Below are 16,786 nucleotides of genomic sequence, written 5' to 3' on the forward strand. Positions count from 1 at the left end.
CCTGGCATTCTTGTTGTTCTAACTTCAGACGTCGTTCGTAAGTTTTCTCGTAAACTGGGCCCATTGTGTACTCTGACAAAATGGACTTCTCATGTGTCGTCGAAGGTAACAAGCTGGGAATCAGTGAAAGATCACAAAATTCTACGACGATTTTTGGGTCTTGTAAATCCTATCCATCCTCCAAACAAAATATAAATTTTCTACTCGCCCCCATTTTGTCCTGTTGGTTCCATTTGTTTTCCCTTTCGCACAAGAAATGTAACAAACACAGTTCTTTGTCAGAGTATCGACAGCTAATGAACTTGTACACTTGAGAGGGTAGTGTACCTAGTGTTTCTCAGGCGTGAAGTTTTTCGCGGTACACAAATGGGCGAGCTTTGGAGATGAGATGGTAGCGCTTTCTTCAAACGATCGAGACCTCCTTGTTCCAGAAACAACTGTGAAAATCTTCTACAACAAAGGCATAAAATTTCAACATAGAATTGGAAATATTTTAACATTTCTTCCTGGAAAAGTGAGATTGGTACCAAGCGTACAAGGCTTCACAACAGCGTGTTGCTTGACTTTGCTATTGAAAAAGTGTGGGAAATACCCTCTGGCTATTTCTGTTACTCCAAATATTTTAGGCATTTGACCCAAAGAAATGACCAAGTAACTCATTTAATCTTTAAACCGTTCTTGTCCCACTTTCACGGAAATGGGTTTGTACCACTCAAGATAACTTTGGGGCGATCGGTGCTTGTTCTGAATAGTATTTCATATGAAAATGTCCATCGTATCCCGAGTAAGTGTGAGCCAGACCATGTCATAGCGCTGGTAGTGTCCATAACGTTAGATGTCCTCTTCGCTCCAAGGGTCGTCGATAGGGTCTTGGAACCATTTGGCAAAATCTGGAAGAATGCTGGGTCCTCGAAAGAGCGTTTCACGTCCTCCTAGAACCTTGTTACAGTGGGGACAGTGAAGACAGGTTTTGGGATGCACTTCTCGCAAGCCCGTGCGATGCAGAAATTAGGAATATGAATGCCGGTATCTTGCATACATTCAAAATGTAGAACAATGATATACACTTGAGTCATATTCTTCTGGACTTCCTTCAAGTCTTTCTCCTGTTCACTGTGACATTTTTGGATGTAATATCGGTGTTCAAAGTCTGCTATATGGCGATATAAGGATTTTGTTTCGTCCCTGGACAAGCGTGTGACTTAAAGTTGTTGGTGTGAATGAGATATCCACAGGTACAGCACAATCTCAATAACTGACCAAGCAGCAAGCACGTTTCTGTTTGACCTTGTGTCATGCGATATTGTTCGTGGCACGTACGGCTGTCAAAGGTTGGCTTGCACGAAATGCGTTCTTTTCCTTCGGGAATGCAGTGTGTAGATGTTAAACAAACCTGACATCTCTCTCCACAAAGAATGTGTTAACCTTTGGTCATATTTCACGCAATAATAATCGTATCCGATAAATCTGATGATATTGGTAATGCCATCAAAATGTTCTCGATGATATACGTGAATATATTTTCAGCGTGACATTGGGGCCTCGAAACACTAGAGGTCCATAAACCACTTGAGGATACATCTTAAACGTGTAGAGTGGATCCAAGACGTCTTTGAATCTTTTACATTTCAAGAATGCCACACACGATCTCTTTCCACATGCCTGTCTGTTGTAACATGAGTTAAGTTTTTTTAAATTTGTTTGACTCTCAAATGCTCTACGAATCTCATTTTATTTCTGCAGATTCGTTCTTGTCGGCATACATTCATCTCACGACTATAGTTTGGGTGAAGCACATCTGGTCTATGGAATTGTTAATTTGGATGATTCTGCGTTTCGTGCCACAAATAACACTTTTCTCCATCATATTAGACGATATTTTACCTCTTACTTTCTTTTGGTTTCTCAATGAAATTTTTCGATTGCTTCATTTGTTGTCCATGCGGTTTCATGGGAGAACAGCTGTGCGGCACCGTTTACTGGATTTATTCAAACAAAAACTGTCACACCCCTATCTTTACTTCTGTAGGTGCTACAAAGTGTACCAGATTTATTCAAACAAAAACTGTTACACCCCGTCACAATAACTGTCACACCCTTATCTTTACTTCTGTCGGTGATAATGGCATGCTATATTTAACATTTTCCAAAATCGAAATCTAAAACCAATATAATGTCGCGAGAACAATATTTATCCAGTTTCAGTCATTTTCCAACACATGCACACTTGAAACTGTACAATAAATCTTAACTTCATACAAACCTCCAAATTTACTAGTTTGAAAAAGAAAAAAGCCTGGAGTAGCCCCCCCCCCCCACGATCTACCTATTTAGTGTTTGTCAAAATGTCTAAGCGAGAAGCATTTCCTCAGTTTCAAAAAGCAAACCAATAATGTTACTTTTCAGTATTTAGTGTGGCAAGAAAAATGTTACAGTACACATTACAGGATTGGAAATTCACACTGCAAAGGTACAAGACAAAAGTATATGCGTTATTGGGTCACACTGCCTTATAGAAAAAACAATTCCTCACTCATTGCACGTGATCTGATTGACTACCGCCATCGATTCGTCTACATCCGATATTCACACAGTGAGACGATCAGACGTGTTTTCTCTCTGCGCCTGACTACTAGTCGCTTTTGCAAAACAAGTTTTTAAAAAAATAAAAAATAACGCAAAAACAATAGTACATTTTGTGATCAATGAAAAGTCTTATTTCAAAAACATCACGAAATATTTGGATCTAAATTTATTAGAATTTTACATTTTGTTTTCGAAAGAAGGATTCTAGAAGACTGTGTCTCCAGCTCAGTCTTGTGATACTTTACAAAAAGCTGGATTTTTTTAATCGGTGTGACTTTTTAAAAAAACCTAGGATGTGTGTATTTGAATTTTGTAGTTAAAGTAAACCATACAAATGTAAGTACCTTGAGATTTGTAAATGTAGGAATACGTGATTCTCTTTCTCGTAATGTATAGTATGTTTAGTTTAAACACACACACACACACACACACACACGCACACACACACACACACTTTAGTTTCTTATACAATTATTTAGATTGATCATAATGACTTCTGTTCCCGATTTAAGATACTTCCAAACACGTGGAAATAGTCACAAGAAATGTTACTTTAATGTTGTAATCTTTTAAATACTCCCACCTTAGTAAATGTTGAACGTTTCTTCTTCATTAGGTAAATATAAATCTTAAGTTGAGTTGTGTTTGTGTATGAAAGCTATCTTAGAATTGTCTATGATTAATACTTTTTGACGCTGTATTGTGTCAAATGAAAAATTTCTAGTATTAGATCTACCGTCCTTCAAAGGGAGAAAAAAACGCACTAAAAACAGGCCCCTGCTTTACGGTGTAGGACTAACTTGAGTAGAGACCACTCTAGTATGCACTTTTTTCTAGAGCCAAAACATGCGTTATGGGGAGAGAAAAAAACTCGTAACAATGTTTACCGTTTTGTTTCTCTTGGTTGATTTAAGAGTACGATAGAACAGAATTTGTTTTGGTGATGTTTTCCCGTTCTTGGTTTATAGAGCTTTTGTAGCATGGCAACCTCAATACGTGTAGTGTAAACATGACATCTCTTAAATTTGGGAGTGGGTGTAAAGCCAATGGTATTGTAGTTAGTCAACAATAAATATAACACTACCTTTGTTATGAAATTGATGAATGAGATCAATTTCATATGAACGATTCTGACACAGAATTTATCTTTGTCGTCAGAAACTCATAAACAGGTAACCTAAAGTTAATGTCTCATTCTCCTGTAATACCGCAAAAACCACAGAACAAAAATAGGTGCCCTAATTTGCTTTGCCATCCTCTCTGTCTGTCTGTCTTTCTTGAGTATAATGGTAATTCTCCTTACACACTTTATACAGTGCAAAATGCTAATTCCCCCACTTACATGAAAGTACATTTTCCCTTGTTCCTGTAAACACTTTTTATCCTATAAAAACGTCTGACCCTCTAGATTCACGTGCATATTAAGCTAGTGGGACACTTTAACACAAGCTTTCTCTGAGGACCCCAATCTCCCCAAGGTTTATTTTTTTACCCCAGGGCGTCCCATATAGCTTCTCATATAAACTCAACCCATTAATGGAATGAATACATCATGTTGACATTCCTTCAGCAAATGTAATGCCCGCCACACCGGAAACGGAGGGGATGCTAACCTTTTGCAAGTTCACAATTGTGTACCTATTATTGCATTTTTCTTTTCATTTTTCTTTTTCTTTTTTCTTCATACGTCGGTGTAAAATTGAGGTCATTCATTCGTAACATAGATGACTACCGTGCTATTATGTAATGAAGTCTATGGTGTGAACACACCTGTGCATCTGTTCTCATATATTTGTACTTGGATTAATAAGGGTTATTTCAGTCTAATCTTGTCGACTTCATCATTTTCTGGCGAAGTGTTAGAGACTAAGCACAAATGAAATTAATCATTTGTTTAAATGGCAACTTGTGTAATATTCTTGGATGTTTAAATGATAATACTGTAATCTAGACACTCCAATCAGTTAATTTAATTATAATTTATTGTGATATGTGAGGGGCCGTCCATAAGGGAATATTTACAGGATTGGTAGCGACCCTTCCCTTGCTGTTTGTATCTTGTTTTCACTCAGAGATTGGTATTGCCGTCCATTAAATCTTTCTCGAACCCTGGCGCTTATCGATGCGAACAAGATAAAACAACGATTCTCTTTATTATCCTTAATATCGCTAGAAAGCCCTTTTCAGCCACTTCACCTCTATCCTTTTTAATATAATAATTACTTCATTTTTTTACAATAAGATTCATTTTAACACAGATTGTTAATTGTCAAAGAACACCTTTATATGACGTTAGCAACAACACAAGGATAGGAATATGCAACTTCCTGTTGTCGATATGTAGTGCTATTTCATAAACGTTTCTGGCTTAGCTCTTATAAATTTTATGAATTCAATAACAAATAACTTCTACCACGCCACTTATGGAAAAAGTGGACTAGATTTCGCGCAGCTCAATGACAATTAAACATTGACCTTCAGGTAACGAACTAACGTTCGTATCAGATCAACTAGTGATTCAATTCCAACAGTTGGGATACAATCTTGTAAAGGCGCGTCAAGTTATTCACCATGACGTGAACTGGTTCTACTCCGGTAACATAACATTATTCCCAAAGAGAGGGTTTGTTCCATTGATTTTATATGCTGGTATTCGGCATAATAAAGCCTACATTAACTACCCCTTGGGCGACATCAATATTTGTTGGCTCTTTAGGGTATAACACTTGTGTTCATCTAGTCATCTGTTGTGGTGGACACTAGTCACAGCATCCAGTTTCATTATCACACACACACACACACACACACACACACACACACATGCATACATGCAAACATATCTCCAATGTAATCACTATATGTGAAGAAAACATTAACACTTCTAATTGTCTTTCATTTTATTTAAGTTCTATAAATTCTTCACATAATACAAGGTTCTGGTAACATCAGACGTAATATTAGGCCATTTTATTCCAATATTCCAATGCCATATCTCGAACTGTACCAGGAAGGTCCATCATGGCATATGCTACACTTGACTGGTACCTGACGTAACTTCCCTTGACGTAAGCAGTCAAGAACACTGTCGTAAATTTCATGTTGTTTATGGAAGCAGGGTCATACTCGATCTGTATTAAAGAGAAAATGTAATGTTTTACATTCCGAGGTACCAAGTGATTTTTTAAAATCAGACTAATAAATGAGACCGCAGATTTCATCATATTTTTAAGTAGACAACCTATTGTATAATTCTTTAAAGGTATTACGATCTCTGGGTAATTTACAATTATATCAAACCTAGACCAACAATTAGTTGAGATATTTCATTGCAGACAGTTCTCGCTGCGAGTATGCGATGCACTCATGTAACTGAAATCAGAGTGGATGCATCAATACAAATTGAACTATGAACCTATGTTTTAGAAAATTCTGCAATAATCCTACTTCCGGATAATGCTAATTTCAAAATGTTTTATCTTGTATTCGTCTTTTCCTAACGAAATATGTTACTCTTTGCAATACGTATGTACTTAAATGACATTGATTATTTCGTATTGTATAAAAGACACATGTTTATTTGTAATAGTCTCAAAAATGAACGTTCACATATATATGTTTCACACATACACACGCACACGCACACAAACACATTATATACACCATACAACTTGTATCTATTAATATCACGTGTTTTACACTTACAAATTACCTTAATCGTTTCATATTTTCTACACAGGTTAAGTCTATGTATTAATCGTTGAAAAAGTATACACATTTAACAGTCGGACACACACAGACAGACCCCCCACTGATACATATGTGTGTGTGTGTGTGTGTTATGTTGTTTTGCTGTTATTGTTAGTATTTTCATCATCACCAATATTATTATTATTATCATTATTATTATTATTATTATTTTTATTATTATAATCGGGTGCCAGGGTGGCCGAGTTGTCTAAGCGGTCGCCTATACTGATCGCTGCCATCTCACCTCTGCGTTGGTTAGAGCCTTGTGCTCGACATATGTTGGTATGTGAAAAAGCATGCCAGTACTATCAAGTGGGTCGGTGTTTTTTCGGTGTCTTGCCGTGTTTTTCCTCCACCGGCAGGTCGTCATGCATAGCCTATCATGTGCTAGAAAATGCTGTCAAGTCCACAACAATAACAACAACAACAACATCGTTATTATCAGTAGCAGTACATGACCTCACCTTGCTGATGATGGGATGTAGTGCATCGATAGTAGCATTATAAATGGCGCTGATCTGCTGCACACGTTTGCTGACGGTTTTGTTTAGTTCGACCGCTTCGTCGCCGCAAATAGATCTGACCATCTGTTCTTTGTCCAGTAGGAGTGGTTGACAGGAAGCACATCTCTCCATGCAACGCCGAGCCTCCGCAGTTATCTCCCTTTTCCCCCTGAAAATACCTGTGTCCATTGGAAAGAACCGTGCGTTAATAAGTATCGCACAATAAATCAATATAATTCTTCTGAATCTTTACTACGTTATGTCTCTTTTGTTCCGTGTTTACCCCATTCATTGTCTATTGCCAACAAACGTACATTAGCATTTGAAGTGTGTTTTCAAACGTATGTCATTGCGTGGCATCAAACAGTCTCGTCATCATAGAAAACCGAAATCGGGATTTATTCCGAATCCGCGTAAATAACTCTTTTGATAGGGCTTTAATTTGCATCATTATTCGACGTCAATATCGTTCTCTCAGCCCATTGGTGACAGACCAGGCATATAATTGTGTGCATATGTAAATATATCTGCCACATATTCTAATAAAAGCAGTTTGAACATTTTGAATAACATGGTGGAGAAGAAATAAAACCTCTGTGGGTTCTTTCCTTTCCTTTCAGTGACGGAACACAAGGTGGATGACCTTATAAGGTAGCACATAAGCAGAGGACATAATGCACCAATGACGTCACACTGCAGTGCCTCTGCTTCGCCACATTTAATCTGGTTTCTTTACTTTAATTGTGATGGTATTTCAATGCATAGGGAACACTGGCCTAAACCAGCCATGCTTTGGCTTCAATTTTCTTACTTACAACGATCTAACTATCGTAGTATTTCTCTCCTTTTCGCCCAAGAATGTGTGATAAATATGCCATTACAGCTCATTTTCTTATCGAAATACATCATTTGCTTTCCAAGACACTTACGGAAAATAGAAATATTAAACTCGCTTTGAATATTAAATATGATATAAATACTAGATTTTTGTGTATTAATAAAAATGCCTTAATTTGTATGCTAAGCTTTAAAATGGTCTAGAAGACAGACAACTACTTCAAAAATGCACTGCAGAAAATAGAAATATTAAACTCTCTTCGAATATTAAATATGATCTAAATACTTGTCTTAGATCTTCTGTATAGTAATACAAATGCAGTATTTTGTATGCTTATGTTTAAAAAGGTCTAGAAGACGGACACCTACTTCCTAATGCGTTGCCTATGCTCTGTCCGACACTTCCTAATGCATCAGTAACTGTAGTAAATCCGTCCTTGATGCCGCTGCCAACACTGGAAATTCCATCTTTAATACCACCCCCAACTGACCCAAGGCCGCCCAGTACGGTGTTGCCTGCAGACCCGAATGCACCACCGAGCTTATTCAGGCCGTCTTTGAGCCCACTAAATGCGTCCTGTCGGTTGGAGAGAATGTAATTTAATCATAAATTTGACATTTCTCTATAATTACTTAGCGTAGAAGTAGCAGTAGTAGTAGTAGTAGTAGTAGTAGTAATAGTAAAAGTAGTAGTAGTAGTAGTAGTAGCTCACGGACATTAATCTGCAAGAATAAGCAGAACAATTTAGCCATTTACATGCAAACAAAGAACTTTGATTAAGTAGAGGTATGGTGAGCATTTGTTAACACAAATATATCCCAGCCACTCCCGAATCAGATTCCTACCCCTTTGATAGAGACAAGCCTAAAGTATAGTTTCATTTAAAAGCAACTATAACACTACAGACCTCCTGCTCCGAATCAAAGCTGGACTATAATGTATTCAAAACTTACTAAAGTACATTTAGTGGCCAATCTACATCTCCCTGTGATGACCATTATGTAATCAAGTGTAATTGAAATCAATCAATAACTGCAATACCAACAGAGTTAACAAGATTCTTTAATATATTGCATCCAGCTGTAACTTACATCAAAATTAGTATCTCTTTCGAAAACGATGTGAACCCAATGACCAATTAATATGCTTGTCACCTAATGATGAGAATAACACGTACAGTAACAATTGCTTTACTCTATTCCCCGGTGTTGTTGAGAAGGGCAACACACAATACCTACAAAACCCTCAGGTGTTCATTCATTTGTCAGCCGGTGCATCTTCAGGATAATGATAGCTTCGAAGTTTTAAAAATTCTCTAACAAGTTGTGTCGATGGATTCCGTTTAGCAATGCATTGACCAGCAAGACAAGGAGGACAATAACTCGAACAAAATCTGCTTGGGCAAAGAAAGATTTTTTTCCGATATACGCATCTCCTGATGATGACCAGGTTTACGTGGAAAGTTCCATTTTGATTAATGAAAACGTTGAAACTAGTGATGTCTGTGACACGCGAGTCAACATTTCTGGTTTATTTTTCATTTAGTAATAATTGATAGAACCAGCAGTCCATTAATTTGGAGGACTCCAATGTGTTCTATCGATAATATTACAAAACGAAATTGCAGATTAACCTCAGTCGCACCTCTATTATTATTATTATTATTATTGTTATTCTTATCATTAGTAGTATTAGCAGTACCAGTAGTACAGGTAGTATTAGTGGTAAGGGGAGGAGGAGGAGGAGGTCCTAGGTAGAGGCGACGCATCTGCAGCCCAAAGCTAAATAAACGAATGAAGGAGAAAACTGGCTACTAAGAAAGAAAAATAACGGGTATTCAGAATTATGTGTGGATATTCCAGATACATTTTAATTGCAAACCTGAGACTAACATAAAATATACCTGTCATTGTTGCTTGAATTGTTTCAAGATATTTGTCATCTACACTCCTTCTCAATCATAGAGATATATTTCAGTGATCTTCAAGGCTTGATTCTGGTAATGCTTTTCAGATTCTGTTTCAAGATATATTCAGACGAAAGTATTATTCCTTCCCCGTTTGAACATGAACGTATTCCAGACAGTCCTCCCACACGCCACCACTACCACCACCATTTTTGATTTATTAAGAAGCGAAGAGGAAAATCAGTTTCCCTTCTATTCTTTAAGATTGATTCATAATATGAAAGCGTTAATTTTGTGGTCTCAAAAATAGCATCGTTTCAAGCCACGGGCAGAAAACCGCTACGCTCCTTTCCGTGGATTGCGACAATGCGGATAGAGTAATGTTTAGCAACAAATAGATTTGTTTCCATACTTTTAGGGATAATATTTCCTGCTTCAATGTTATTATTTGTTAAAGTACTATCTATCCATATATTATTAATAAATTGTACCTAAAATATGAATATCGCCAAATTTGAACTTAAATATTAAATCTTCTCCTTTGTTTTATCAAAAACCGTGTTCCGAAATTGCTTTACTATTTATTTTAAAACGGAAAATGAATAATTTTCCTAAGCCATTTATATAACTTCTATAGTAAGAGTATACTTTTTAACTTAAAAAATAAATAAAAAAAATAAATAAATAAATGGATAAATAAATAAATAAATAAACAAATTACCCATTCATGTCTCCCATCAAGAAGAATATAGAAACTGTACGAATCACATGTTAATAGCAATAATAATATATTTTTATGTCAATATTATTAACAAATACATCATGTTTGCTAGAATCGTTGGTAGTGATGATGATGATGATGATGATGATGAAAATGACGATAATAATAATATTAATGCCATTTCAATAATAATAATAATAATAATAATAATAATCAGAATAATAATAATAAAGCTTTAAGGACTGACGCAATTTAAAATCATTAGACTTAATATGCATTTTATGAAATAACATGTCAGAGAGTAGCGTTTATAATGGAGACGTGTTCACTATTGTAACATAGATTGCAAAGATATACCGTAAATGCAATCCATAGGTTCGCTGCAACACCAAAAGAAGCACTCTTTTCTTGATTTTTGTTTTTACAAGGTATTGACAAAAAAGGCTGAGGACTTTCCAATTTGGTCTGAGGCTGCTTTACATTAGGGCAGAACTAGGCTCCAGAACACAGGTGCAGTCAAGTCTAAACGCGACGATGACCGATCCAATACTAGCAGTTATACTGTGTTTTAAGTGTGCTTTCTTTTTTTTGGTCATGATGTCGTTGCGAATTAATGAGTTATACATAGCATGTGCCTAATACACACTAGTGTTCTAGGAAATAATCTTAAGAGGAAAGGAGGGGAGAAATGCCTGGAAAGGATTTAGGGGTCATCATGCTCTTACTCAGTGATGCTTCTTTTCAAAACCTTCATTAAAGACATACATTAGAAACAGTCGTAACAACAAAGAACATGTAATACTGGATAAAATTTGAGTGTTTGATTGATAACTAGATTAAAAGTTACCGCGTACCGCAGCCATATAAATGAAATTCTTTCTGACGTAATTGAACAACAAGTTCTGACAAACAATGTCAAATCTCACAAAGGTTTATCAAGTGGTGTTACGCAGGCGACAAGACGTAAAGGTCGAATGGTGAACTCCAAACACATCTTTTATCTGGATGGACTTCTACAAACGTTTGCACCATCCAAGGACAAGAATGGAACAGAAAAGCAATAGTAAAACACATATATGTTCTAACAGCGATATGAAGACTCTTCCTCAAATAATGTAAAGATAACTTTTGCTTGAGTCACTTACCGTAAATACCTTGCCAGTCGAACTAACCAGTCCGTTCATGGAGGAGACAAACTGCTTCCCGCCATCATATATCAGATTTCCCACGCCTGCAATGCTGTGTCCAATATCGTCAAGAGGGCCCTTCATGTACGTATAGGGATTAATTAAGTTCAGATAGTCCGTAAAGGAAGGAGATTGTCTGAAAGAGAATAGCTAATACAGTTATACAGAGGACGATAACTGAGTATCCTACATCAATAGATCTATTTTGAAATAATAATATATTTGCTTTGTATCTTGTATTTAGAAAAAGCGTTTCTGCCCGATAACATACAAATAACAAAGTCCTCGATGCACATTGTAGATGGTGCAGCTGTAAATTCATGGAGGAATGTTTGAAACAAGTTACAAGTTCAATATTATTTATGTTTATTTCTTATAGGCATAGAACGTGATACTCGCAGAATCCTTTTGAATATGTTTAAATTGCATAATTTAATATTTTTTTGAAAGTTATGATTATGCTCAATTTGGTTTTTGTTTTATAAACGATGATATTACTTCATTTTACAAAATGTATGGAAATCAAAACAAATGCCGGTTATTACAGTTTTACGTCATTAAACATAGCCATCTAATGTGCAGTATATTCGTATATTTTGCGCTTAAGGAATCATAATGCGTTGTTGAAAGATATTTTAGTTCTAAACAAACAAAATGTAATTTTTCTATCACATACCCACACGTGCTCTGCGTTTCTGACTTGCATGCATTAATCGTTGCGTCTATTTTGCCGTTGCATTCGGTGTTTTTGGTTTTCAGCACATTACTCTGTTCTACCGTGACGTTCCATTCTACTGCCACTTTCTCTAAAAGTACCTGTCGGAATAGCTTAACGAACGCTGAAATGCAGAATAAAAAATGTACAAAAACTGTAAAAATCGTTAACATTAAAAATTGTATGTTAACATGAGAATGTTTTTCTTATATTCTTGAATTGATGATTGTTATGCAGTGGCTTGGCTAGCTCATATTTTAAATTTTTTTTTGTTGGAAGGAATATGGAGAAGGAAGGGATAGAGTGGCAAAGACTGAAACTCGTGTCCTTTTATATACCTAACAGAAACAAGTTGTATTCTTGTTTATATAAATGTCATATTTTCTTTTGTTTTCATATGTCAAAGTAAGGAATGAAATTTATATATCTTCATATCTAACATTTTAGTAAGATAGCTCAGATGTGATGATTTCAGAACCCGCCATAGCCCTCCACACACCTTTTAATATGATAACTTTGGATAAACTTTATACACTAGTCCTAAGGCCAATGTTTGAATATGCGCGTGACGTATATTATAACTGCTCAAAGAAGATTCAGAACGAAATCTTTCACATGTCTCTTTCCTTTCACCGATTTCCGTATGGAACACACTTTCTCTGACAATGTCCAAAATGCTATCTATGTGGCCACTTTAAGGCATAGCTAATCTAATCCAACTGATAAAACGCTTACTTTGTATGATATTGGCATACTTACCTAAATATCCTACACGACAAACGCAGACATGGATGTAGACCTCTTACCTATGACAATTACAATGTTTTGTAAACTCTCCGATGTGGGAATGTGATTAGGATAAAAAAAATATTGAACATTATTTTGTGTATTGTCTATTATTTATTATGGAAATATTCCACCTCGTTTGTACTATATTTCAACTCAGGCCCTAATAAACCCCATATTTAGTGTTGAAAAGTGACATAGAACAACGAGAACGATGAACAATCTACGATAGTCTTAATTTAATAGAAAGTAGCAACATTAAACGACTTTGGCACATACAGTTGCAAGTTTAGACATCCCACAACCATAATTAAATGAAAATGGTCAATGAGGAATGTTAGTGTTATAATGACTTCTCTCTCATTTACTGTTTAATTCTTGATTTAGTTAATTACATTTATACATTTATTTCGTTTTGCTTCAAACTTGTATGTCTTTGATCCATATAACATTGACATGGTGCGTACTGTCAGCCCCCTGCGCCTCTGATCATATTGAATACATATTGAATATATACTCATCAGACCATTCTGTGAGAGTGAAAATGATTAGTTCTGAAGTATAATAATTGACTAGTGTTTGATAAATCAGGTACCTGTGTAATTTTGGAGAGATATTCTCTCTTAATATTCGCGAATGTTCCCGAATATTGTTAATTCACTCCAGTTTTGGTATTGATATTAAGCATGCTAATATACGTTTCAAACACATTAGCCATTAATAATATACAAATAATATACTTACTGTCCTGACTGAAAGAATCAAGCGGTACCAGAATGCCCTCTACAGTGGCGTACATAAACAAAATACTAAACAATAGTTTCCACATGATATCAGATGTGGGATATACTCGTCTGCTTCAGTGTCGAGCTGAAATAATGAAACTAGATGTTTTATAACGATGTTTATATTACACACATATTAATATATTCAACACGTTGATTATATATTACCCTCCTGTTAGTTTTGGATGAGTACGCATGACACATTCCTTAAAGTGCTCTCCAGAAGACCTGTTTACTTATCCAGGTAAAACAATGTATGCTTAAACAATAAAACCGAGAATTTTACTAACCTAAGATTCGACGTGATACAAATACTTTAAAAAATAAAGGCTTCAAATTTACTTCTTTGGTTCTAACTCGTAGTATTAGTACCCCTTTTTCTGTTGTTGGATTGTAATGATCTTTGTTCAGGTCATGGCGCAAATTTCTTTGTGTTTTTGTTTGTTTGTTATATTACTAGTCACAGAAAACAGCCTACAACCTAAAACGCTAGCTTTGATGACAACAGCGACAGTGACTGTAATTATTGCTGACAATATGCCAATCACCGCCACGCCGATGCCTACAGACACGGTTGCAAGTTTTGTGCTAACGCCATGAAGTACATCTACCTTTACATTTTGTAGATGGCTCGCCGCTGTTCAGCCTCAGATAGTAAAACATTTTTACATGAAAATCGTGTGGATACAGAGATATTATAATTCCTCTATGAGGAGCTGATGTGAAGCTTTAATTGATCCAGGCACGGCTGGAGGGAAGTTTCTTTGCTGACACGCACCTCTAACCTATCGTCTTGGTGTCCTGACAAGACGGTTATAATACTTAAGAAAGCTTCGGTTTCGTTAATATGATAAGTCCCGACAATGGCACGGTCTTCAAGACCCCCGCTAAGACGTTCACCATGAATAACATATAGCATGGCATCTTTTCGCAGGTTGTGTGATAGCGAGAATTTTCTGGCTAGTAACTGTAATACGGTTGAACATGATTGATACAAAGTTAACTATGTTATTCTGCTGATGATCACCGCAGTGGCCTTTACGTCAAATTACATCTGATATAGAGTAGCAATCGCGCCAGAGAAACCGCGAACACAGTTCCTTTGAGGTATGGTTCGCTACTCATAGCTGAGTTCATATTGCTGCGCTATGAGGCAGCATTCCAAAGATAGAGTGATTGAAAATTCATTCTGGTGAGCATTGGCGTCAATGCCCTTGCATGAAGTTGTGTCTCCTGTGGTAAATGCAGACGCAAAGTTTTTTTGGTAGGGCTTTCAAGTCTGGCAGTTTCTGTAACGGCATCAATGTCATTATGTGTCAATAGGGTTCCGTTTACACTGATTGAAAGCAATTCACACGCTCCGCTACCACAACTCAAGTGGATGCTAGTGAAATGAAAAATGGGACGGTGATAATGTCGTTAGCATTAGCTTTGCCAAGTACAAAACCACCAACATTTTGAAAGGCTTCCGTCGGGTTACAGCGATACAAACCGGACGTGTTTATTGGCGGTAACTCTGCCAACTTAACTGATGTCACATCGCAGGTTAAAAATTCAAAATGTATGTAACGACAGATGCCGTGGTAATAACGGCAACATCACGGGCTGAAAACGCCAGTCTCTAGCACAAATAAGTTCGATGACCCCGAATATCTCGCAACGGTGTCGACGCGGAAGCCAGAAACATGTAATCTCATAAAGTGTTTGTCGTCGTGTGATTCCTAATGCTTTATTTCAACACTTATGCATGTTAACTGTTTTTCAAAAAGTATTTATTTTTACATCTAAATTAGGTATCGGAAGCTCATAGATGACACATTTACGGTATCTCACACGTTACGTGTGTCCACGTAGAACTTAGCACCTACTTGCATAACTGTGTGCAGTGTGTTGCACTGACAATATTTTCAGTTGTGTTTATTTTAATGAGGTGGACAAAAGCAATTTATGTTGACGAATGTGACGATATATTGTGCCGTTCTTGTCCAGCCAGATGGTGAAGTAATACCCATGATTTTGACGTCAATTACATAGAATATGATTTTGCTTTTTGTTAGAACCCGATCATGTGTGCTAACTGGTTAAACGTCCCGAGAAAATAATTTGAGTCGATGGCTGGGCATCTTAGATGCTGACAATTAAGGTCGGCGGGCTTTAGTCTACAGTAATGGCAGGCATATCAGCCTTTAGTTCCTTTCTGAATTTGTCTTTTCTATGTCGACCTCGTGCGAGGTTTTATTGCTTACATGTACCTCCGCGGATGGGTCAAGAACGAGTTTGTCTGCCGTCTACGACTTTATCATCTGGTGTACTATGCGGCTAAAAGATGCATAAAATAGTCCGTGTGCTCACGGCAATAAAGACTCCGTAACCCTTAGGACTATGACCTTAATGGCCTGATATTTTTCGCTAAATCTTTGGAGAAAACATAGCACATTTTCTACACGAAGAGTGTGACCTTTTTGGGCATTCGGAATAAGGAAACAGCTTTTCCTAATCTAAACTATAACAGACGCCATGCCGGCATCAGCCTGGATATTATGACAAAAAAGTACATTCCATCATCCGTTTTTTCTGCGAGCATGCATCTTGAATAGAACTCTTTGACCGTAAAGACGAAGATTCCTTTAGACATGGAATGGAGAAAAATATAATACTGAAGCATCACATCAGGCGATTATCGAACCGTATCGAAAATTCCCAAGACCCATACCAAAAGCTTTGAATTGCCATGATATTAATGATCTACAAAATGGATTATAAGTGAAGCCTGAATGCATAACGTGGGCCGCACGATGGAAACAGCCATCATAATAACTAAAATGCTGTGAGATAGTTATTTCTGGGGCGACGAATGAATGTATAGGATGAAGTTTACTTTTGCAAGCCAATAGGAGATGAACGATGATGAGATTGAGGGCCAGGATAACTGCTTCACAGTTATCGTTCCTGCGTGATGTGTAAAACGGTCTGTAATATTGCTTTTGCGTGTTAATAAGAACTGTATGTGAT

General features: G+C 36.6%; 1 protein-coding gene across 1 annotated transcript; it reads right to left on the reverse strand.

Annotated features, from left to right (window-relative positions):
• Positions 1–5,465: 5,465 nt before the first annotated feature.
• Positions 5,466–13,954, reverse strand: LOC149791521 (uncharacterized). The gene is made up of 6 exons (XM_089970048.1): positions 13,734–13,954; positions 12,165–12,327; positions 11,447–11,624; positions 8,043–8,250; positions 6,798–7,015; positions 5,466–5,714 (listed from the first exon to the last, which is right to left on the reverse strand). The coding sequence occupies exons 1-6, from the start codon at positions 13,816–13,818 to the stop codon at positions 5,544–5,546; spliced, it is 1,023 nt and encodes a 340-aa protein (XP_089826174.1). The 5' UTR covers positions 13,819–13,954; the 3' UTR covers positions 5,466–5,543.
• Positions 13,955–16,786: the final 2,832 nt, after the last annotated feature.

Source organism: Sinohyriopsis cumingii, chromosome 9 (genome assembly GCF_028554795.1).
Source record: "Sinohyriopsis cumingii isolate HCF-2022 chromosome 9, ASM2855479v2, whole genome shotgun sequence".
In the NCBI taxonomy this organism is placed as follows: domain Eukaryota; kingdom Metazoa; phylum Mollusca; class Bivalvia; order Unionida; family Unionidae; genus Sinohyriopsis; species Sinohyriopsis cumingii.